At 38.6% G+C, this 24,796-nt stretch overlaps 1 protein-coding gene and 1 long non-coding RNA gene across 3 annotated transcripts in view; one reads left to right on the plus strand and one right to left on the minus strand.

Annotated features, from left to right (window-relative positions):
- The window catches only part of grapa (GRB2 related adaptor protein a), a 33,805-nt gene extending 9,680 nt beyond the window's left edge, over window positions 1-24,125 (plus strand). Inside the window, exons 4-5 of the mRNA XM_044331916.1 lie at window positions 11,608-11,767; window positions 22,617-24,125. Coding sequence (XP_044187851.1) covers window positions 11,608-11,767; window positions 22,617-22,832 — 376 coding nt within the window. The 3' untranslated portion in view covers window positions 22,833-24,125. The remainder of the gene's footprint in view (window positions 1-11,607; window positions 11,768-22,616) is intronic.
- LOC122967330 lies at window positions 445-23,425 on the minus strand. Of its 2 annotated transcripts, XR_006398584.1 has the most exons (7): window positions 23,341-23,418; window positions 19,236-19,341; window positions 3,317-3,549; window positions 2,957-3,006; window positions 2,707-2,845; window positions 1,995-2,171; window positions 445-758 (listed from the first exon to the last, which is right to left on the minus strand). It is a non-coding gene; the product is annotated as an uncharacterized LOC122967330 (long non-coding RNA). The 2 variants fall into 2 exon arrangements; XR_006398585.1 differs by lacking the exon at window positions 19,236-19,341 and having other exon boundaries at window positions 23,341-23,425.
- Window positions 24,126-24,796: the final 671 nt, after the last annotated feature.

Raw genomic sequence — 24,796 nt, forward strand, 5'->3', positions numbered from 1 at the left:
GGAGCCATTAAAGGGAACTGACCCTTTGGGCTATGCCTATTTTTTTTTTTTTTACAGCTACATAATTTTGGCTGAGCTTTAAGCTGCACACTACGGATTCAGCGTCCCATGAATGTCGTCAGTTGGGGGGCAATTTCACACTAAGTGACTCTTGATAACCCTCAGATAAAAGTACATTAGCTTGGTTTAGTTCGACAAGCTACAGTAATGCATGTGGAGAAAATGTGTCAAAGAATTGCATGACAGAGTGAGTCAGTGAGTTGCGCATCACCATTTTGGAATAGGCTTACACTCGCTTTATGCATTCAAATTGGTTTGCACGGGATAAATGAATAAACCAAGAGGGTGTAGAAATATCCCTAATGAAGACATATTTGCCAAAATGTTTAAGAACGATTTTATTCTGTTTTCATTACTACTTATGGTCTCAAAAGAAAACTGCACTGGTCTTTTTTTTCAATTATCCAGTGAGGCTTTCCACAGCTTACCCCAGAGGCACAATTTAATACTACAGTTCACTGACCAAAACACAATTGAGGGAGACTTGAGAGAGACAGAGACATAAATACAGAGAGAACTAGAGAGAAGAGGGAGAAAATATAAAGAGAGATGAAAAGCTTATGGTGGGTAGAAGGGGGTTGCATACCCGCCATAAGCTTTTCCTTCCCTTGTCTATTTTATCTGCAGTCGCTGTTTGTTCCTCCACTCTGTCTCCCTCCATATCTCCCTGAGGACCGGCTGGTTTTATTTCAGCTTCACTGTCAGTATGAGAAAACAGAGAAATCATGAATAATTTAAATACATAGTATAAGGATACACATTATACGGGGATGGTGTCTTTAAAGCAGTGGTTCTCAAACTTTTTCACATCAGTGGCCACTAAACTGACACAAATAAGCTCACAGACCCCCAACTGATAAGAGTTTGTCCCAGGGTCCCCCATCAGATAAGATTCACCGTATTTAACAGGTGAAGACACATTGAGATTCAATATGATACTGCATTTATACTGTATATTTCAACTATTTCTTATACTATTATTTTATTTTAACACATTTATAGATCCCATTTCTCAGTATTATTTACACTGTTATTATAATATGATGCATATTTTTACATGTCTCTATATATTGTTATATATTTGTATAATGCACACATTTCTTATTTTCTATTGGTATTATAACTTCTCTATGCTTACATATATTTCTACTCTAGATTGTAAACAACTGTAACATGATCCAATTTTCCCTCGAGGATCAATAAAGTATTTCTGATTCAGAGAATCTCTTTTTCAGTTGATTCCTGGCCAAGAGGCAGAAACACACAGATAAAACATAGCTTACCAACAAGCACTCACAGTTTATTTTATAACCTGTACATATATACATATCACATTCATACATATTTATACATAGGCTTACAATTACTACCATAATATTGCACTAATTTATGCCTAATTTGTACTTTTGGTTAGATCCAAACTGCATTTCATTGTTAAACTTGTTCATTGACAATGAAGTTTAATCTAATCTAATAGGACATTCAGTACTTGCCATACATATTTAAATCTGAGGGTTTGATATTAGTTGGAGACAGAGCTATGAACAAGAATTACATGCTCCCTGGTTCTTAAGACTTAAATTGCAAATGATGAAACATGCAGGGTTATTTATTTTCATTGCTTATTTGAACGCAATTTACACATAAATATAAAATAGAAATTATACCTAACAATAAGTAAATGGAAAATAGCATTTATTGGTTGTTTTATGATTCTACAGCCAACAGTATATTCATTTGTTATCCTGAATATAAGAGGACTACATGTTTGTCTTTTGCCAATAAAATATTAAAAACGCACACACACACACACACACACACACACACACACACGAATTACTGGCAGACTTACTGTACATTCTACTTCATGTTTCAATATTAAAGTTTAGATATAAACCAATTATTGACATCTAATCTAATCTGCGTTATTTCACCATCTCGAGCTCTGTCTTCTGTTACTGGCTTCTATCATCCTCATCATCTTCATGAACCTTCTTCTTGAACTGGGCCTCAATTTCAGCAGGGTCCGTGAAGGTGTAGAAACACGCCATAATGGAGAAGATGATACACACAGCCACCGAGAAGGAGACAAAGCGAATGCATTCTGCCCACTTTTTTAAAGGAGGAGAGAGACAGAGGGACAAAATGGTATTAATGCATGATCATGTGTCACTGTCACCTTAACAGACAAGATTATCAATTAAAATTGAAAAAAATGATTAAAATTACGGATGGCCATCTCCTCACCAGACAAGGACAGTAAATTCAGCCCTTATTTTATTTACCATAAAATAACCCAATGATATGATTCAATCAGGAGACTCGTTAAACAATTATATGTAGACTGAGCCTCCACCATACTTTTCATGTTGTCAGAATCAACTTGGCATCTCATCACCATAAGAGGAAGAAATTCCTTTTTCTTCCTTGTTCCAAGTAGATATTGTGTAACACAATTATGTAGATTACCAAGGGGAGGGACAGGAACGCTGGCCAGTAGGTCCTGGTACTTCTCAGGTGCTATCATGACCTCCTTGAACAGCAGGTCTAAGAAGCTGTTGATGTAGTCTTAGGGTTTATAAATGATGCAGTGTGTTATATTACTAATAACAACAACGCCTTTGAGCGTAAAATTTGCTGACTCACAGCAGGTAGACTGGCCTTTACACTGTAGTCGCCTCTCTTCCGCTTGGGGTAGCTAATCTGGAAGCGCGGATTTCCATCTGCATTAGTTGCCCGGGGCCTGTCAACATCCTCATTTTAATGGATGGCAGTGAGAAGAAGTCTGAAACCAAAATGCCAATGAAATATTTAATTGAAGTTAATGGAGGTCAAGGATTCTCTGAATATAAATCTAACTACAGAGAAGAGGTTTGATACTTTGGGCTCACTTTACCGATGTGCTTTTCTGGAGGATGATACGGGAGAACTCGCATGCCTTTGAGCCTTGTGAAAGGACAAGCATATTATTTAATCTTTTGCAGTGTAGTGGATAAAATTGCACTGGTGTAAACTGGCTATACCCGCCGCAATCTCCGTCTTATATAAGATATCCATCAAGGACAACAAATTTCCAATACATTAGTAATGCATTTAAAGGGGTTTGTAAATCACAGTTATTTGAGTTGATGTGAGTCCTGTTTATATGCTATGGTCACAGCTGACAAGGGAAGTTGATTTGACATACAAATATATTATATATTCAACAACAAGGACACAGTGTCATAGAAATGTTATGCTTCTTTTAAAAACTTACTTGGCTTCAGCCAGTCACTTGCCTCCTCGCCAGTGAGGGTTGGGTGCAGGCTAGTGGGAAACTCGTTGCTCTCATGGACATGATTGACCACTGAGCTCCACTTGGCAACCATTTCGTCACTTGACTGTGATGAGGCTGCCGCCCAGAACAAGTGGTTTATGATTGATGGTCACCATGCAACCACGGCCTTGCAGTGCCATTCTTTTCCGAGGGCATCATCTTCTTGGACGCACCTGAACACACAAATGGAGATATGATTAATATTAAAGATATTTCCAAAATAAATAAGTATTTAGTTTTTATTAAATATAGGTAAGGAAATCATAGCATTCAGATGCCAATGGTGCAATTGCTGTAGTATTAATGGTTCTGCACCATGGTATTTCTCCCACAGTGAGAGAGGGAGGGAGGTAGGGGAGCAAACAGAGGCAATTGTAACCAACTTTTACCACCTCTAGCTGCAGTCAGGTGGTACATGTGAGCAGTCCAGAATCTAGTATCTACCTCTTCTCTCTGTCTCTTACACACAGGGACAATCACTGGGAATTTACAAGCGGCTAGTTCCCGCTCTGAAAAGTGAGGCCGACGCTAGTGCTTCAAAACTACATTCTTTCTAATGGCCAGCAGGGGGAAATTGATGCCAAAAAGAAGTCCGATTGTATAGAAGTCAGAGAAAATATACTTCTCACCTGATTTATTACCTCAGTAAACACTTTCCTAATGACTTAATGGTCTCAATCGCTCGTTTCAAGTCTTCTTCAATACATAGGCTAGTTCAGTTTTACACACACTGTACAGAGTTTTCATTTTGATTCAGCTTGAAATGAATCCAAACTTTGGACGCTTTCTGTCATTTTCTCTGCCCCGTCTCTTCTCCTCACCACTATTTACTCTCTCTTCCTCCATTTTGCAATCTGCGCCATCAAATTACGTCTTCTTGTAGCAGATTTGACACTTGAAGAGTGGTGCAAGTCAGAGTCACATCTGACGAGTAATAATTATAAAATAGAAAGAAAATAGCTTTGTCAAGCTAGGAAATAAAGCAAATAGCAAGTAGCAAGCAGCAATGCAGAAACCTACGTCAGGTCATGTGGGAAAAAGTTTTTAGAAGGTCTTCAGAAAATAGTATTTTGATGCTAAAACATACATACTTTGACCAAAATTTGAATTTTCGGATTTGAATACATATGGGACACTAATGTGAAACTACAGAATGATATAAAAAAACTCACAAAAAAAAGTACTCTCCCTTTAAAAAGGCGAAAAACAACTCTCTACCTCCCAAAGTATAATCAGGGCTTGTTTAGATAGGTGGTTGTTTTCATTATGATGATGGCTGACTTGAGAAGAAACTCTGGCTTTCCAGCTCACATCATTTCTGTCTGAAAGGCTCCTTATTGAACCGTCAACACTCTTTCGACTAAATTGCCTCCATCAAACATCTTTTTTTCGTTCTTCCCCTCATTCCCTTCATCACCTCTCCCTCCCTGCGCCCTCAAAGCACACACACTTCCTCCCTCTCCATTTATCAAAACAGGTGATGGAGATGCTTTATTAATGCTCCAGGAGGAACTAGACCTTTAACTCACTCACTCACTTACATGCTTGGCTGACATGCAAGGGCACACACTTAGAAAATCACATTTGTGCACACATACACACACTCACTACTATGTACACTCAGCCTGTGACACATGAGATACGACCTATGGACGTGTAGTCACACACACACACACACACACACACGCAGACACACCCCAAGTCACAGTTAAATTGACAGCTGGAGGTGTCAGTGTGGCTGTGTGAAGTATTCCAGACATCTGCAGCGGTTTAGAAACTGAACAGGAGATTAGAGAAGGGGGGTTGGCAGAATGAGAGACAGAGAGAACAGGGAAGTGAGAATAGATTGATGGAGGAAGTCGAGAGAAAGACGGACGGATGACCTTCATGCATCTTGAATTGTGCTGGCACAGAGTAAAAGTTTTAAAAATAACTTATGTTCTCATCTACAATATATCACACTGTGTTATATCTCTACATCTATTTCATTTTCTCCTTTTCAATCTCTCAGTCTCTCATTCGCATTCTCTCTTAATCTCTCTCTCGTTTCCTTTTACTAGGAAAAAGAACATAATCTCTCTATCGCTGTGGGCCTTAATTACACTGGATCAGGGAGATGAGAGGGCACTTGTGAGTGTGCTTTGTGTGTGTGTGTGTGTGTGTGTGTGTGTGTGTGTGAGTGAGAGAGATCAAACTGAGACAGATGCTGTCTGTGTTATGCACACTAGTTCTCTAATGTCTCTGGGTAATAATTAATAAAATCGTCAATATGACATCACCTAACACAGATATAGCTACATTACATCTGCTTTCTCTCTCCCTCCCCCTGCTTCCTCTGTAAATCACCTTTTTTTTCTTTTGCTTTTGAACTTTTGAACCTTTGCTGGACTGAGTTAGAGTTTCCATTCTCTACAATGTGATGGTCAAATATGGTTCATAAAATTCCATTGTTCAAATGAGCTTATAGTATGTAGGAAGTGATACATGATGTGCATACTACTGGACCCATCAGCCTAATATTTTTTGTGCACATTTATGACTGTATGCTCAAGGACCTCTCGTGGTTGTGGTGATTCACAATTTTTGAAAAGCCTATTTTGTAACACCATTGACTGCTTTGTTTTTATACCACCATTGAATGCTGACTCCTCACTCCTCTTAACTGGCCGGAAGGTGCCGCAAGTGATCAACAACTGCTTCATTTTGGAACCTTGTTTCTGCTAGGGACAACCAATCATGCCTTGTTGCCATGTTAGTCGCTGCCAAATTTTGGTACCTTGAGAGCAGGTTGTGTTTTGAATTCAAATAAATATTGATAAGATTCCTTATGAGCCTATTGTAAAACTTAGACCTTCGTCTTTTCAGCAGAGTTATGACATAGCAAAAGGGCATTTCCGGCAGTCAGCTAGGCTAAAAACAAGGCTTACCTAGTCTGTTGCAGGCCACATTTTGGCCTTTGTTGTGGCTGAAAAACTGACATTCATAGAAAAGTTTGGTCTCATCTTAAACTGGAGCATCTGCAGATTAATTCCATACCCGGTGATAAAGTTAGGCACGATACGAGATGAATAAATTCCTGTTTATGTCATCTTTGCTGCTATCATGACTGTACACACCTGGTGGAGGTCTGCACTCAACTGAGTGCACTCTTCTAGTTTAGATTTAAATTTGGTCTCAGAATGCTTCCCTTTTTTGTGTTTTACCACCTTAGTGGTACCTAAATGGAGTTTTGAGTGTAACTGAGTGTAAAGATGTGATGTTGTGGTTTAAGTGTTACTCAATAAATATTTAACAGGATACTGGTCAGCTGGCAGCTTTGGTTAGATTTTTTCCGATGGGTACAGCACTGGAGGTGTCTCTACTGACATAATGTGTAGAACTGTTTTGAAAAATTCTAGATGAAACATTTCAGAATATTTTTTGTCTAATGTCTCAAGCTGTGGATAACAAATAGGGACCCATGCTTCACTACCATTAGCAGGGTAAGGGCAAGGCAAGGCAAGTTTATTCATATAGCACATTTCAGAAATGACGCAATTCAAGGTGCTTTACATAAAATATTAAAAGCATCGAGATAAAGTGCAAAATAAATAAACTATGAAAGGACATTTAAATACAATTTCAAAATAGTCATTAAAGAGCTCAGAGGATAGAAAATAAAAACAAGCTAAAATAGAATAAGACAGGTATAAAATACAAGAATAAAGGTTACAGTGCAGTGTAAGAAATGAATAATTATTTGATTTAATAAATGGCAGTGGCAAACAGAAAAGTCTTCAGCCTTGATTTAAAAGAACTGAGAGTTGCAGCAGACCTGCAGTTTTCTGGGAGTTTGTTCCAGATATGTGGAGCATAAAAACTGAACGCTGCTTCTTCATGTTTAGTTTTGACTCTGGGAACAGAAAGCAGACCTGTCCCAGACGACCTGAGAGGTCTGGATGGTTCACAATGTAGCAGAAGATCAGAAACCTAAACCATTCAGTGCTCTATGAACCAAGAATTGCAGTATTTTAAAATCAATTCTTTGACAGATAGGAAGCCAGTGTAAAGATCTGAGAACTGGAGTGATGTGATCCACTTTCTTGGTCTTAGCGAGGACTCAAGCAGCAGTGTTCTGAATCAGCTGCAGCTGTCTGATTGATTTTTTAGGGAGACCTGTAAAGACAGTGTTACAATAGTCGAATCTGCTGAAGATAAATGCATGGACAAGTTTTTCCAAATCCTGCTGAGACATAAGTCCTCCAAAAACAATTACTTCATTTTTGTCTTTGTTCAATTGAAGAAAATTCTTGCACATCCAATCATTAATTTGTTTAATGCATGTACTCAGCACTTGTATTGGACCATAGTCCTCTGGTGATATAGTTATGTAAATTTGTGTGTTGTCTGCATAATTATGGTAACATGTTTTGTTGTTTTCCATGATCGGAGCTAGCTGAAGCATGTAGATGTTGAATAGAAGAGGGCCAAGAATGGAGCTTTGGGGAACTCCACAGGTCATTTTTGTCTGCTCATATGTAAAAAAACTGCTGCCCCCACAAAATGAAATTGACATTTTCCCAATTTTAATCCTGTCTCCCTGTGTTAATTGTTCATTTATCTCTTGTTATATGCCAAATATGTAAAAAAAAAAAAAAATCAGTATCAGTATTTTTACATCAAAATCCCTGTCTTTTCTCTTCCTGTAAAACAGGTTTAAATGTTTGATGACTCATCCTGCACTCAGGGGCGTTTACAAAAGTTCATCCAATTAAATGTGACTTTGGGCTAGTAGCTAGCCACACCAGCCATATAAAACTGCACTTCACCGTTTGTGAGCCGTAGTAGTTAACAGAGCAGAATTTCAGCGATATTTCCACTGCAAATGTCTTTATCATACTTTATTGAATGCTTTATTTTGATGGCTGCCATAGTATTTAAATATGGTCACAAATTTTGATAGCTTGGATGCATTTCAAACATATGACTTGTATCCATGAAGCATCCCGTACAGGTTTAGCTGCTCCTGAGGGAACAGCGACTTTGAGCAGGTCAAAGTGTGTTGACTGGATAATGTTCTCACACTAACAATAATACCATCCACATTACCAAGTGACATTAATACCTCAGTGTCTCAAACTAGGGATGAAATAAGAGCAATCTAAATTAAGTAGTGCTGGCATGCGTCTGTCTTCTCGATAGTGATGACTAATAACCACCTTAAACTGTTCTCAAAACTATAAGCTCAGGGTTTCGTAATTACTAAAATTAACAATCATTTTGAGATAGTCTTCTCATGATGTTGAGATCTCCTCTCGTAAGTATGACATAGTTTTATTGAATTTATGAGATCTGGATCTCGTAATTATGAGATAGTAAGTCATTATTATGATATAAGGCCTCAAATTGTCTTTGCTTTGTTAATGCAATTTGTGATTTCATAAAAACAAATACTTATGCATAAACTACCCCAGCTAATCCATCACAGTATTCCACATAGTTTTTATTTTGTCTTTATTGTTTAGAGTCCTCATATCAGTGTTTCTCTAAAAAACTCATTTTTGTTGGTGTGGACATCTGATAATTTTAATTGGGACACAAATTGTTTGAATTCTAAAAATTACCCCAAACAAATAAAAAGGTAAACTAGATATGGCATGTGTTGCATAACAGTTCCAGAAAACCAGAACTACTATAGTTAACACGCACCAACTCATTTCCCTTTTCCTTCCCTCTAAGTATTTGATGTGTTTCAGTCTACATTATTGCAGAGAAAGTCCTTGCTCACTCCACATCCCATCTTTAATCTCCACGCCTCTCTTCACCTTTCACAGTATCCGTCTTCCTAAACCCTTACTTATTTTCTCTTTGTCATTTGTTTGGTGAGGGCACTTTGGCCAAGGTAACAATGCTTTGTGTCACACTGACAAACAGCTGCACAGATGCACAGCTGGCGGCAGTAATAGAGCCCCACCAGTAGGGTGCAGCAGAGGGCGACAGACAAGTAGGGACATTGGTGGGGCTGATAGATATAATTTACAGAGACGATCACAACTTTGTGTTGCGTGTGTGAGTCAATGGGGGGATAAGGCTGAATCAAGAGAGCCTATGGAGATGTGGTGGAGCAGATAACGAGGAACTATGATAGGGAGGCAAAAGTTAGACAGAAGTCAGATGATAGAGAAGAGAGCAGCAGACCCACAGGAAAAGCAGATGAGAAAAACACTGACAGACAGCACTGCTACTCACACAGAATGCGTTATCATTCAAAGACTACAAAGGCTAGTACTATGTCAATCCAAAAATAAGGGAAAAAACTTTACATTTAAAGCACCCTGATTTTTCTTATACTGCACTATAGTTTCATCATTTTTGGGAGACTGAGAGGAGAGAAAGGGTGAAACAGAGAAGGCAGAGAAAGAAGGGCAGGGTGGAGGTATAGCTGAATGCCATCCAATCATCAGGGAGTCAGCCCTGCTTGTTCACAGAGCTCAGCGCCTGGGTAGAGAAAGGAATTCTGGGTGAAACAGGCTGGCACTCATTTACTCTCGCTGAGCTTGGAGTGGTGCCAATCAGACAAGATAGAGGAGGAGTTTGGAGAGGTTAAACCACAGATGCCATATTATGCTAGGGCAAGGATGTACGCTATCACTTATAGGACGAATCTTCTATGTTTTAATAGACGCCAATTACGAAAAGAAGGACAAAGAGGATGTGACGACTCTTAAAGTACCATTTTCTCTGCATTATCTTTTCCAAGCATGGGAAATGAGATATTAACAATCATTAACATAAGCTAACACACACCTACTCTGTGATGTGTTTAGAAATATGGGGGTGTTGTATTGACTTCCGCTGCATATTAGATGCTGTTATATAACAGGACGATCATGGTGAGATGTCCAGATTTCTAAAGATAAGCTGGCAAGTTACTAAGCAACCACAACAGAGCAGGACAGGGGAGCAGGTATGATTGCCAATGAAAACTGGCCAAACTCTTTCTAATCACAACAACAAGGCATGCACTCCAACACTGTGGCTATTTTTGTTTGTGCCATTAGCTTTTTTAAAGGATTTTTAATTTTCTTTTAGCTACACTGAATTATTTAGTTCTTCTATCAACACTATTCATCAAAATATGATGTGAAATGTTACTAAATCGACAACTTGTGACACAGCTATTTTTCTGATACATTACACACTATGAAAAATTACGTTTTTAAAAGTAATACACATTAAAATGGGCATCACGTCTGTTTCACATCATCTGCTTTGCACGGAATCCCCCAGAAACACAGAGCAGCCCACGTAAATGCCATTGTCGGCTCTTTTTAATTACAAAAAAATGACTCACACACCAAAAAGACTCCATTAGTAATTCCCTCTGCTCTCTGGTAATGATATTGATTTAGCTTTTGTGTTAATGTTGGTTTCTCTAAATAAATGTACTGCTTATATGAGCTATTGTACTGTTTTAGTGTTGTCTGTTGTGTTGTCGTGTAGTGTTGTCACCTGTCCTGGTCGGGTTGCACTTGGGACTAACTGTACCTGGTTAAAAAAGCTAAACGAGAATAAAAATAGAATCAAAATTTAAAAAAAAAAAAAGAAATACGGTTTATTGCAGTGTTTTTTAAGGAGGAAAGTGAAAATTACAGCAGCTAGTTTATGCCAGATTCAACAGCCGACAGCTGTGGAGTTAAAGGGGGGCCTGTGAGGACTGAAGGCCAAGACTGCTGGTATCAACCCAAAGCTGTACCAAATGTATTGTATGCAATATGCAATTTGTGAAGATGCTGCGAGACAGGACTCAGGGAAGACCAGCTGATGTCTGACTGTTTGTCGACCTCCACAGTTGTTAAACCAAGTAATATCCTAGCATTTGATTGGGCAAAGGCATCACTGAGTTTATTATTTGAAAAACATGATGACTATACTGGACAGTTTCTCATAAACGATCCGCCCATATGTTTCTGAATTGATTTTGAGAGAAAATGGCCCATGCAGTTGGATTTCAATTTATATGAATGACACCGGATATTAAAAGTTTTAATGACTTAGCAGTTTGGAGAAGTGGTGATGCTGATTGGATGCTACCAACAAGGAAGGTCCAATTTTAGCATCAATAATCATTTAGTGCTTGGTACTGATGGTCATTTCTGTCAACCCACTGAAGATACACGAGACAGCAAATATTGTCATTAATTGTCCTTTCAAATGAGAGATAAATTTAAACATTTCTGTTTATTTTGCAGTTATGGGGACCATGTTCAGCACTTCAAGGTGCTGCAGGATCGCTGTGGTCAGTACTACGTGTGGGACGAGCTCTTCTCCTCTCTGAACGAGCTGGTGGATTTCTACCATAGCAACAGCATCGCTAAGGAGAGGACCGTCTTTCTGAGCAATGCATGCAGGGTGAGCTTGTGACTCTTGTTGTTTTTGCAATTTAAATTATTTTGACACTTTATTACTACCCACACCTAGCACTTTTTTAAATTTTTTTTTTTTACCATAGCATTAGACACAATTTTAACAAATTAAAAGTTAAAAAAAAATTTAAAAAATTAAATTATAACATTAACAACTAATAATTAAATGTCATGTTAATCAATTATCTCTTAGCAACAGACAAAGTGAAACCTGACTGTCTCATACTGTGCGTATGCTATTTGCAATTATAACACAGCAACACTGGAGAGGACATACTGTATGTGTGATTATCATTTTAAACATTTTTCACAAAAATTTGGAAAGCTGATGTTGAGATCACAGAATGATAATATAATAGCAACAAAATAAAACAGTGTCTTGTGAAGGGAAAATAATAATTTCCCTATCTTTAAAAAAGTTATTTTGACATCACCAATTCATTTTCTCGAGATCATCTGTACCAAACTCCTCTTAGACATTTTGTATACATTTCCCCCAAAAATACACTGTAGTCTTTTATTTTGAGGAAATATTTTTAAAATTATTACTCTTTTAAATTTAGGATAATGTTTTTTGTTGTTTCCTACTTCCTCTTGTTCATATTACTGATGGGCATGCAGTGCTGCTCTGTTTCCATCTCTGAAAACTGTCTTTTTGTCTCACATTCAAAGAAATCTCCTCAATCCATACTATTTGCGTAGCACTATTTATTTTGCAATGTCATTTTCAGCCAATTAAAACACATCTGTTCTTGCTGTCATCTGTCTCCCTCTACATATCTAAGCCACCAGAGACTTAGTGAAGTAGCTGATGAGACTTGACAAAAATTGCACTTTGCAGTCTTCTGTCACATCAGTGTTGGGACAAATATAACAAGCTACCCAGGTGTTCATATTTCATTTTGCTTTGACATCAAGGCATAACCACTGCTTTTTTTTTAAATGGAGCTGACAGCTATGGGAACATTCCTGTGACTGTGGCAGCGGGGTTTGCAGTAGAGGTGCAGCTTGTAATGAAAGATCACAGGACAGCCAACGGTTTGGAGCAGAACCAAATCAGTCATCTTAGGCGCCGAGCCAGAGGGAATGAGCACTGCGGCTCGCAAGAAAACTGATTTTAAAGGCAATTATTTACATCAGTCATGATTCAGTTCCCTTGTATCAAGTTTGGACAGAACATTTCTTTGGTTTGTTGTGTTTGGTCCTCCTTCCCTCTAAAATTCAGACATCTAATGAGTCTGGTTGACAATTTGTAAGCTATTCCATGCTACAAGTTAATAGTTAACAACATATTTTGCTATATTACTAAAGTGGCATGTAGATTATAACCACCTAAAGAACATCAGAAGTACACAAGAATGCTATGGTAGGACAAGTACTTGTCTGTTACCCCAAGGCGTATCCCAAATTTCAGCATATTCACAATACTTTCAGTCAGGTTTAGTGAGAGAGAATATAAATGACAGGCAGTTCCCATGATGGCGCCACCATGGGAGATGCTGTTCTTGTTGTTGTTGTTGTTATTGTTGTGAAGTGTTTATGCAGAGAGGATCACGTTGCATGCTAAGTATTCCTGGGAGTGGCAGGAAAGCCTAGCCCGTAGGCCAATCCAGTCGCTAAGGAGGGATTTGATCCATAGCGATCCTGACATGACAGCATGTTCGTATCACTGTTACACCAACTGCGTGCTAATACTTATCACATCATGTTCACTACTGAAGCTTGACACATGAAAATAGAGCGACATTCATTAGGGAACTTGAAGGTGCAGGGTACGCTCATAGTTCTGTAAAATCCAAACATGAGACTTAGGGTTTGCTGGTGTTGGAATGCATCAATTTCAGCTTGGTTGATTTCTTTCTCTATGGTAATATCCAGAAAAATATTTTTTTATGCACAACATCCTTGGTATTTTTTCATCTTTTAGCACAGTTCATTTCACAAAGACCATGTCAGTAGAGCTTTAGAGACAGTTGACTTTGTTTTTAGCCATGCTAGCTTGATTTATGACCAAATACCTGCAAAACTAGTGACATTTCCATCAACCTAAGCTGTTTGGCTTGTCATTGTGAGCATGTGCATGGGGATGTTAGCATTTAGCTCAAAGCATCACTATGCCAAAATATACACAGAGCTATTAGCATGGCTGTAGTCTTGTTAGCTTATGTTCCTTCCATGTATGTCCATGACACTTTCAGGAGCTGCTTATAGATAACAATTTTATTTTACTTAACAAAAGAGTGCAAATAGACATTCAATCATATGAAGTTGAGCAGTCTACTGCTTAATTAGCTTCGGGCTCTTCTACAGAGACATTCATTCGTGCACATTCCCACACGAGAACTGTAGAGTAATATCGACATCATGCCCTGGGAATTTTTGAAATTTGCCCAGCAATGATGGCAATACGTATTCCAAATGGAATTCCTCATAAGTAATTGACATGAACGTATTTCACTTAGATGTATCTTCATCTCATTTTGTGCTTCCCAGCGTACTCAAGTCGAGGATTAACAGGATGTGACAAGTTATATTAAGGTCACATTACTCAATAGAGATGCATTTCATCACTTGTGGCGACTAGCCCATTGCTCTCTTACATTACTAAACAAGATTAATGGAATTAATTATTGAATGTCAAAATCTCACATAGCCTCTGAGGTCTAGAGTATCACATGGTTACTGGTTCTTCAGCACTCCTCCCATTGTATCTATTTCATATCAGTTTTGATTATGTCAACATATTAACTTTATTCATAAGAGCAAAAATAAAGGTTTTTCCATTTTACACAAAGGAAAAAAAAGCAATGCTGCATTTTCAAAAATTGTGACCAGTACTTTGACTACTGTGGTTCATTTAGCTAGAAAATTGAAGCTTGCACTTAACTACCAGCTCACTGCACTGCACGCAGTAAAGACAAACTAGTGGAGAGGCATTCGCATCTACAGTGCTGGCATGCAGCTACCCCTTGCTGCTCTGTGGTATTTTGGAGGTGATCAGATAGGAAGTCGGGAGGTTGGTAGCCTATGAGTCAGAGGAAGTAACACATAAAAACACATTCATATGTAGTTTCTTTTGTTTGTGACAATATCCAGGAGGTATTTCTTTTTTATTTCAAGCAGGTATTGATATTATTGGGGAGGCTGCACGTTGCATTTCTTTCACTTTTTTCCCCATCTAATTTGTATTCTGCTTCTAACCAAAAGCTTGGAGAACAGATGAAATAAATGAATGAACACGTAGATTAATATAAATTCCTAATTTAAAAAATAATGAAAGAAAAATATCAATATAGTTAAATAGGCCCATGCCCACATTATCCAGCAATTGAAGAAAGTCTGACTGGCTGAAATGAGTATGTAAGCCTGTCTGAATCATACGCTCTTTTGAAGATGATCCACATTTATTGATCTTTGTGATGTGTGAGCTTTACTTCAATAAGTCTGATCCTTCAGACGGAGGGAGCTTTTTTTTTTTTACCTCTTTCTTCTTAATATTGCTCTTGTGTAAGTGTAATGGAGTACAGTGTGGCGCTAAAGCCAGCAGGATTTGGGCTTTTCATTCACTTTTATTCTTTCTAAAATTGATTTTTCTAACTCAGATGGGAGCAGCTTCTCACAAATTTTGTTCTTGTTTCATAACATCCTCCCTCTCACTTAAACAGTTTCATGCATGTTCTAAATCACCGGGGATGCTACATACTTAAATCATCAGAAATGCAGAGGAGATGGTGCACAGTAAGAATTTTTGCTCAAGGCTGTTATGATGGCTATTATATGGAAGATAACGACCGCCGTCCCATGGAAGACTGAAAAACACTGTATGACCTAAATACTGCCACAAACTAAATTCTCTTTAATGTGGGCTACTAATAGGAAAACAACAGCAGGTCCTTCTGATTTATATTTTCTAGCATAAATAGTTTGTGTTGGTGAGCCACCACCACCAGTTTCCTTCCGTTCTCAGCTGAGCTGCTGCCGTGATCTCTGCTCGCATTAGTTGCCCTCTCCATCTGCTCAAACAGCTTGTTCAAAAATATGATTCTGTCGCAATCAAAATCATCTTCACTGTTATCACTGCCTCTACTGGTCTGCCATGACCTCTGACAAACTCACAATTACAGTAAAACTGGCAATTGATCTGCTTCCCTTGACACGCATACAGATGCTGCATCCTCTTACTCTTTTATAGGCATTTATTTCAGGTATAAAACAGATTTAGGACTGCAACAGGATGTTTATGCTTGTTAATTTCATTGCTATTTTATACTTAATTTATTCATTTTACTGTGATGATGTTCCCGGTTAGTTAATTTGCTCTACATTCTTGATGAATGAAGTATTGGCAGTTGTATGCAGCTATTTTTATATAAAAATATGAAATGGCTGGCTTCCCTCTTTAAAGAAGGGAGAGCAGTATTCATTTCTGCTGCAGATATCGTCCCAGCTTCTCCAGCATCCGTTCACAAGCCTCTAAGCATTTATCTTCACGCTGCTACTGTTCTATTATCAACACTCAAAAGAAGGCTTAAATATAAATGTCTTATACTGCTGTGCAATTTACTGAACAACTTAACCAATGAATCAAACAGTGAGCTCATTCCCATTTAATGTTATTTTATTTCCTATAATATATACTCCAATGTGATAAGTCTACTGCATATACTACATCACTCTCAGTCTTTATATCATGTAATTTGTCCAAGGTCAGCGTTAATGCTATCACATCAGGAACACGCTTCATCACGCAGTATATACAGTACCAATTCTATGATATTCTGCCTCAGGTCTGAAAGATGTGGTCATAGGTCATCTTGCTGCAATGTATTAATGCTAAGATCTAATAAGGGTTGCGTGCCATGTGGGCCTTGTTTACATGCATGACTATACAGTCCTAAAAATGGCATATCCATCATTGAGATCCTGTTAGGATGGTACTGTACGCCATGACACGTTCCCCCAAACGACTTAGTCATATAAATGATAGAGAGGAGGCAGGAGAGATGGAAATGTTTCCAAAAAGTATCAAAAGACAACAGATCAACCGTCATGTTTTATCACTGTTAGGCTATGTACCTTAACATACTCTTAACTTATTTACTTATTTATTTAACAGTAAAGGCAAAAATGTAACTTTTAGGTAGTTTGGGTAAAGATATGCAAGTGTCACTATAGAAAAGGAGCTACGTCTCCACCAAGCACAGCAGCTTTCTCTGTTTACGTCGTTGGTCATATACTGTGTCCTTGTATCATTCCAGCATTAGCACACTGTCTGTGACTTTTACTGTAGCTCACCCTGTTGCTCTGTCATGGCCTGGAGATAATAATATGTATCTGCACCACAACATGCCCATGAGGGTAGCGTGCTGAAGGTGCTGTGTTTACCTACATGACTTTGTAGCCTTAGAGAAATATCAGACACTCCACATCAGCTTAGTCATACTTTTATGTCTGTGGCCTTATTTACTTAACTATTTGTAATTGTTTTAATGAGAATCTTAAGGGGCAAATTGTATAGTACATATCTATAATCTACAAATAGGCAATGATTTAGCAACAAAGCAAGCATCTCAAGCATTTTGCAAGCGCCATCCCACTGTCTGCCTTAACTGAACATCTGCTCTCCATGTATAAAGGGAGGTCATATTTGATTATGTCACGACATATCGATTTGTAGCTCTAAATCTAAATCTTGTGCTATAAATGTAGACATATAAACATCTCAAAACAACTGGACAAATCTTGTTTCTATCATCTGAGTTATTTTAAAAAATGCACCTTTTTAATCTTTGACTTAAAGGAAATGGCATTTAATTTTATTTCTACAGTCACCCTTGAATCGAAGCTCGTTCTTATTTTTAGCTTTAGTCTGACAGACTCTTAAGTAGAAAAAAGAGATCATATAAAACTCATCCTACTTTTTCTTTGTTGGCTTCTAACATTTTTCTGGCGTAATGCGGTCAACATGTAATTCAAGCCAGTGCTGTAGGTAAATCTGCAGATTAAAAGCACATTGAAAACATTAAATTTAGCTCGAGTCCCTACTGGCTTATTCTGTAACTTTATATAAAATCACGGTCAGCTGGTCTATGTATCTGTGGCCTTCGGTATCAACAAAGCCCCCACTCCCACTGCATGTCTCTGTATGCATGTTTCCACACACCCTTACAACACACTCTTCACTCCATTTACAGAAATTATAATGTCAGTTTCTTAGTTTGACTGTGCTAATAGGAGTAAAGTCATAATATTTTGATTTAAGGGGGCGTGGAAACACCATTATTGTTTTATTTATTTTCAAAAAATAGTGTATTTTAATAAAGATCATCATATGTAGTGATTCAGGTCTTGAGAATGTGTAAAAGCAGCCACATTTACAGTAAAGACATACCTAACATTACATTACACTCTTAAATCTGGTCGCAGAAATATTCTTGAAGCATCTCTGAGTTGAGCTGAGCTGATTTTCTGGGCTACAAGAGCTACACCACTTTTGTATTAAAAAAAAAAACAATAAAACATCTAGAAACTGGTCGAACGCCGAAATGAAAGACCTGTTCCTCCTTTGTGCCGAGGACCAGACAACAAGACAGCTTTACGGCAAGTTGCAGTAAACAATCTCTCGCCTCGTACATTATACCTAACTTCCCTGCTATTAATTCAGCTCCCTTCCCCTGCCTTTGTAACCTCGCTGTGTATGCGCTACGTGCATCTAAAATATTAATAGTATACCCTCTTCTTTAGTTACCAACACACCGCTGCATCTTCTCCTTTCACAAAAGTAAACTCTAAAAGCACAAAAACACAATGAAAAACTAGTTCTTACATCGTTCCCTTTAGACCTTCAGATTATTAAATGAATGCATGAAAACAGGGTTAAAGAGAAATCATGTTAACTTCAACCCATGTAGAGTAAATGTTTCATGGAAATATTGCCTTAAGCTGATTACTTGCTGTTTTACTGCCTTTTAATTTATCTTTCTCTTCTTCACTGTCTCTGATGCCACCCCGTGATCACAGATTCTTTGTGTTTGTGACAATATGGGTCAGTTTCACTTATACGTAAACTAAGTCCAGTGTGACTGTTGAGTTGTTGTCCCTCTCCTTCCCAAACTAATTCCACATCGGCTCATTATAAGGCCCTCGATTGCTTCTTATCTCGCCATGGCAGCATAGTAAATAATTCTGTTTTTTTTTTCTTCCTCCTTACATCTCCCCACTGTTCTCATTTCTCTTCACACAAAATGCCTGTTCATGCAACACCCCCACCTCTTTTTGACACCTTGTCAAGTGCAAACACAGTGTCAGAGGCTATTTTAAATAGCCTTAAATGCCCCGTGTGTGTGTGTATATATGTGTGTGAGTGTGTGTGCAGAGACAACTCTCTATTGGCGCAGTACAATGCTGTAGTCCATTGATGCTACAGAGTAATTTGTTCCACTGTCAGTGCTCACTTTGGGTGGGAGCGGACGCCTTGAGGGGACGTTGATCACAGGGCAGCCGAGCTCCGCTGATATGGATGGAGCATATTTCTTCTTCCAAATCGTTGCTCCTCACAAGCTGGCATGGGAAAATGGAAGTTTTATTGTTTGTTTTTTTCCTGTACTGCACTGTCACCCACACATAACATTCAGGCCTGCACACACATGCTCGCTCACACCCATACACACAGGTACATTGCGTAGGTGCATGTGTACACACACTTGCAAGAAGTCTAGACTAGATCAACCAAACAATAAAGGATATGTTAGGATTTGATAGATTTGTGGGATTGATAGATCGTGTCTGAGTCTGTTGATCCTAATCCTGCTGTCTGGCTAGTGTGTACTTGTTTGTTTGTGTGCCCGCCTCTGCCTGGTTGCCACTATATTGGGCCAATCCACAGCAATAAAGGCCAGCATTGCAACATATACCTACACACACACACACACACACACACACATACAAAAAATACAATTTTAGTATTTCTTCCAGTCTCTTATCTCTCTCCCAGTTGGTATCACATTCACTTTTCTCTGTGGGAGTGCAGCTGACAGCAAAGAGGTTAGTTAAGTTCAAGACGCCCTCCTTAAAATAACTGCTTTTGTTCTGCTACTCTTAAACTGCTTTTACTTCACGAGTCAACAGAGAGCAGCGGAGGCCAGCTATCAGGAGAGAAGAAAAAGAAACGTTGTGAACTTGAAAGAAAAACACAGTAAGACAGAGAAAGCACAGCATCTGCAGACTGAATCAAAAGCAGTTCACCTTGCCACGGATCGCTGTCAAACATCATTTTAGTTTAACAGTGTGTGTTGTTTTTGTGTGCGTAATGACGCACTCTTATCTCAACCTAAAACACATCATCCTGGACTTATAACACCTCTCTGTCTCTGTCTGCCTGTCTCTTTCAGTGTCTTACACTATTTCTCTTTTCCTCTTTCATGACTTCGACAAATGACTTATTCGTCGTTTGTTCTGTGTGAAGCTGCTCTGCCCTGATAAAAGCCACATGTAGCCAAATAACGAACAAAGTTTATGAGGGGAAGAGCCGCAAGGCCTGATTCTCATATTTCAAACTCCATGTGTTGAGATTATTTTAAAAATACACACCCTATGTACCAGTTTAAACCACAAAGTGCAGCCTGTTTGAGATTTGCCCTATTTGAACGAAATAAACTTCTGTTGTCAGGTACAGGCACACTGAAAATAAAGGTTAGACGATGTCACGTCCTTTGTCTCAGACTTGAACATCATGGGTACATAATGGTGGCAGTTTAATGACATTTTCTGCTTATTCATGTTGGCTGTGGGCGTAGACAACATGTCCAAATGCAAACTGTAGCTTTAAAGGTGTCAAATGTAAATAGGACACAGCTGTCACTTACCTGTTCAGCTAACTCACTCTGTCTGTCTGTCACCGTCTTGTCTATGTGTCAGTAATTTACATATTCAAACTCTACTCAGCAATACAGAGCTTTATACAGTACGTAATTCCGTGCATCAGCCTTTTAGGTATTATCATATCAATTCTCCCTGAAGCAACACTATCCACAGAAAAATTTTCTTTCCAATTCTAAATGAGTCTGAATTGTGTCAGATCAACAGCAGGTAATGAAATCTATCTTCTGCTACCAGAACCATACATAACCAAGCTGTCACTTGTTCTTGTCAATCTTGTCTACAGAACAGCGTTCACATTCAGCAGCTTGTTCAGACCTGTTCTCCAACCACACAGACTCATAAGCAATGATATTTATCACGCTGATTAATCAGATTATTAGTCATCACCGAATATTTGCTCTCATGTCTTTTCTTGTTCTGTGTCCTAGCTGCTGTTGTCTAGGTCAGACCACCACTCTTGGATTAATATTTAATATGAATGGTCAGACTGACCGTGGTCTGGTGCAATAAATGTTAAATGGAAAAGATGAATAAAATATATTTGCACTTAGAGAGAATGATGAATACAATGTTTATTAAATGGACACAAAGTCAGCTTGTCCCTTAATCTGAGTACACAGGCTGCTTTTGCACTTATGTGCCACACCGTGGCTGCTGAAAGAAACAATATATCTTTCCAGGAGATAAGAAAAACAAACATGTTGACCGACATGAATTTAAGAATTCATTCAATGGGGAATTTTACAAACCAACAGAAAACTGTGCAATCGTTCAATAGAGAGATAAAAAAGGAATGTTTGGAATTCTTATTTTTAATCCATGTTGACAGAACCCGTTCAAACAATTATTATTGTATTAAGAATATTGATATATAGATAGATTGATATAATCTTATTTAAAACATTTACTATACAGAATAAAATGTCAGCATACAGAGATATTGCTTCAAGGTAAAAAAAAAAAATGTGTTTGTTCAAAGAAATAGTTTTAACTTTCTGGAGGAGAGTTAGATGAGAAGATTGATACCACTCTCATGTCTGTATAATAAATATGAAGCTACAGCTAGCTTCTGGTTAGCTTAGCTTAGCACAAAGACTGGAAACAGGGAAACAGCAAACCTGGCTTTGTCCAAAGATAACAGAATCCACCTACCAGTTCCTCTAAACTTCACTAATTAACACTTTTTCTGTTTAATTTATGCAAAAACCAAAGTGTAAAACGACATGTGTGGGTTATGTGCTTGATTATTTCGCACTTCCTTGAGTCTTGTCGATGCTATGAGTTTGCTAGGCATGTCAAACAATAACTAAATTCTCAGGACTTAAAGGAATGGGTTTGGGTTTTTTCAAGTCTGTCTTAATACAATACTGACGTGCCATTATGTACGTGGAAAGGGTTCTTGATCGCTGTGACAATTCCTACTGTCCATACTGGCCTTGAAGCTATTCTCTTGGAATGCTACTACACAAAAATAGAGGATTTCATACTAAACAACATGTAATTTTGGATGATACCAACTCATTTATGCTAACTCAGACTACTGAAGCCTCATTTTAGCTTAAGCCAAACTGTTGGTGAACTACACCTAGTTCTTCGGTGTAGTTTCATTCTGAGAGAATAGCTTGAGGGTAGGTATGGAGAGTAGGAATTGTTACAGCAAGCAACACCCATGTCCACGTACATACTGGCATGTCAGTATTGTATTAAGACAGACTGGAAAAAACCTGAATATATCCTTTAAAATACACATTAAGGATGAGCTTGAGACCGTAACCATTAATAAATTCCACAAAAACAATGAATTAAGTTTGTTATTATTACAAAAAAGTGAAAAGTTCATACATTAGGGCATCTGTTTCTCCTATCTCCACTGAAGAAACTCTCAAGCTCTTGTTGTTTTCAATGTGATGACTGACTGATGATGATCTTTACCTCTCCCTCCATCCCTCCCCTAGCATCCCACTCCCCCCATCCCTCTTTCCTCTCTCTCTCCTCTACAGCACGCCCACGCTCTCTTCGACTTCAACCCTCACCACCCCTCCCAGCTACGCTTCATGCGCGGTGACATCATCGAACTCATTGACTGCTCCGATTCTCTGCGCTGGAGGGGCCGTTGCCATGGACGCGTGGGCTCCTTCCCCCCGGATTACGTCCAGCCCATATATCAATAATGACCTGATGCGTCAATCAAACACACAGCCCTTACCGCAGCCTCATCAGTGAGCCGTCTTGACCCCCCCCCTGCCCCCTCCCCACCGTCTTCCTTACACTGCTCCCCTGCTCTTCACTTGCCCGTTAATTTTTGGAGCGGATGACTGACGAGCCGCCACTGAACTGCTCATTATGTGACTGACTACTCCCCTTTCCCTGTGATGCCACCTGTCAATCACAAGCCTCACCTGATTAGCTGCTACGGGCTCATCAATCGCTTCCAACTGATTTCACAACTCCACTTCTCTTCAAACATAAAACAAAACAGCATAACACAAAATACTCCAGATATGGACCTATACACTGTGGAGAACTCATACACACACACACACACACACACACACACACACACACAAACACACACACACACACACACTAAAGACAGACAGACACTCCCAGGCATAATCATTTATTACAGCTTATCAGCACTGGTGCAGACTAAATAAGGCACCGCGCACACACACCAACCTGATGACAAAAAGAGTGTGTGGCCCATGGGAGCTTGGGTTTTCTCCGCTGCAGATGAGTCAGGATTTGCTCCAGTACTTTGCCACCGTTCCAACGAGGAGATCCGGTCAGCTGAGCAGAGAGAGACACAGACAGAGTCATTGTGTGAATATTTGGGTCAGACACTCTGAGGACACTGACACAGCAGATTCCTCTCTCTGGGCTGGTGTGTGTGTGTGTGTGTGTGTGTGTGTGTGTGTGTGTGTGTGTGTGTGTGTGTGTGTGTGTGTGTGTGAGTGTGTGTGGAGGGGTTGATGTGTAAAATGTGGGTCTGAACACATGCCAAACATATGTGTATGTTTGTTGTGTGCTAATGAGAAAGTGAATGAGTTTGGAGGTGTTGGTTGTGACTGTGTGTGTGTGTGTGTGTGTGTGTGTGTGTGTGTGTGTGTGTGTGTGTGTGTGTGTGTGTGTGTGTGTGTTTGTGTATACAGCCCTGTGCTCTGTGGACCGTGAAATGAACACTGCCCAGACACTGCTTAAAATGTAATGCTCAACTCAATTGCCCATTTAAATTTATGGATCATTTGTTTCTTTCTATGTATTTATTCTTATTCATGTGTAATCTTAGAATACATATATTACAAGTAAGTAAGATTAAACATTGTATAAAGGTTTTGTTTCTGTTTCAACAAATAGACTAAGAAAACCACATTTTATGTGATTAACAGTAAGAACTTGGACAGGTCTTCCTTAACCTGTAATGACAAATCATATAAATAAAGTGAAAAATTTACCTCTTTGAACTTGAAGCTTGGAAATTACTATACAATAACAGTTCATTTAATTAGCCTGAATGACAATATGAATGACTGGGGCTCATAAAATAACATGAACACTTTGTGTAAAGGGACGTCAACTGTGAAATTAAAAAATGAACCATTGCTAACACTGATATAAAGGTGGGTCATATCAGGTTTTACTTAGTAGTAATTGTTAGCCTTATACATATACATATATATACTGTATATACATATACTGTAGCCTCTACTCTATGTCCATCATATTCTTACATTATCAAACTGTTACAAGTTTCCTCCTTTAAAGTTTGTGTCTGGCATATGGGTACTATATTCTTCTTTTATTTGACAAATTTGTAGGTTGTTTTTTTTTTACTGCTGCATCTCTAGTTTGACACATTTAATGTATCTCATACACAAAGTTACATTTTGTGACCCAGTTTGTGGCATCATGTAATCAATTTTGTCCATTTCTTGCATTTCACATCACAGAATGCAATTCATGCACAAAATGCAACTACATCGCATGTTGAAAAGGCAATTTCATGGCATTTTCTATATTTGACACTTTTGCCACTAAAAGTTAATTAGTGCATTTTGTGCATTTCTGCATGCACAAGGTGCCCACCAAGTTTCTTAACTGTGCCTTTACTGCATGAAATGCATTTTTCAAACGC

Source organism: Thunnus albacares, chromosome 17, assembly GCF_914725855.1.
Source record: "Thunnus albacares chromosome 17, fThuAlb1.1, whole genome shotgun sequence".
In the NCBI taxonomy this organism is placed as follows: Eukaryota; Metazoa; Chordata; class Actinopteri; order Scombriformes; family Scombridae; genus Thunnus; species Thunnus albacares.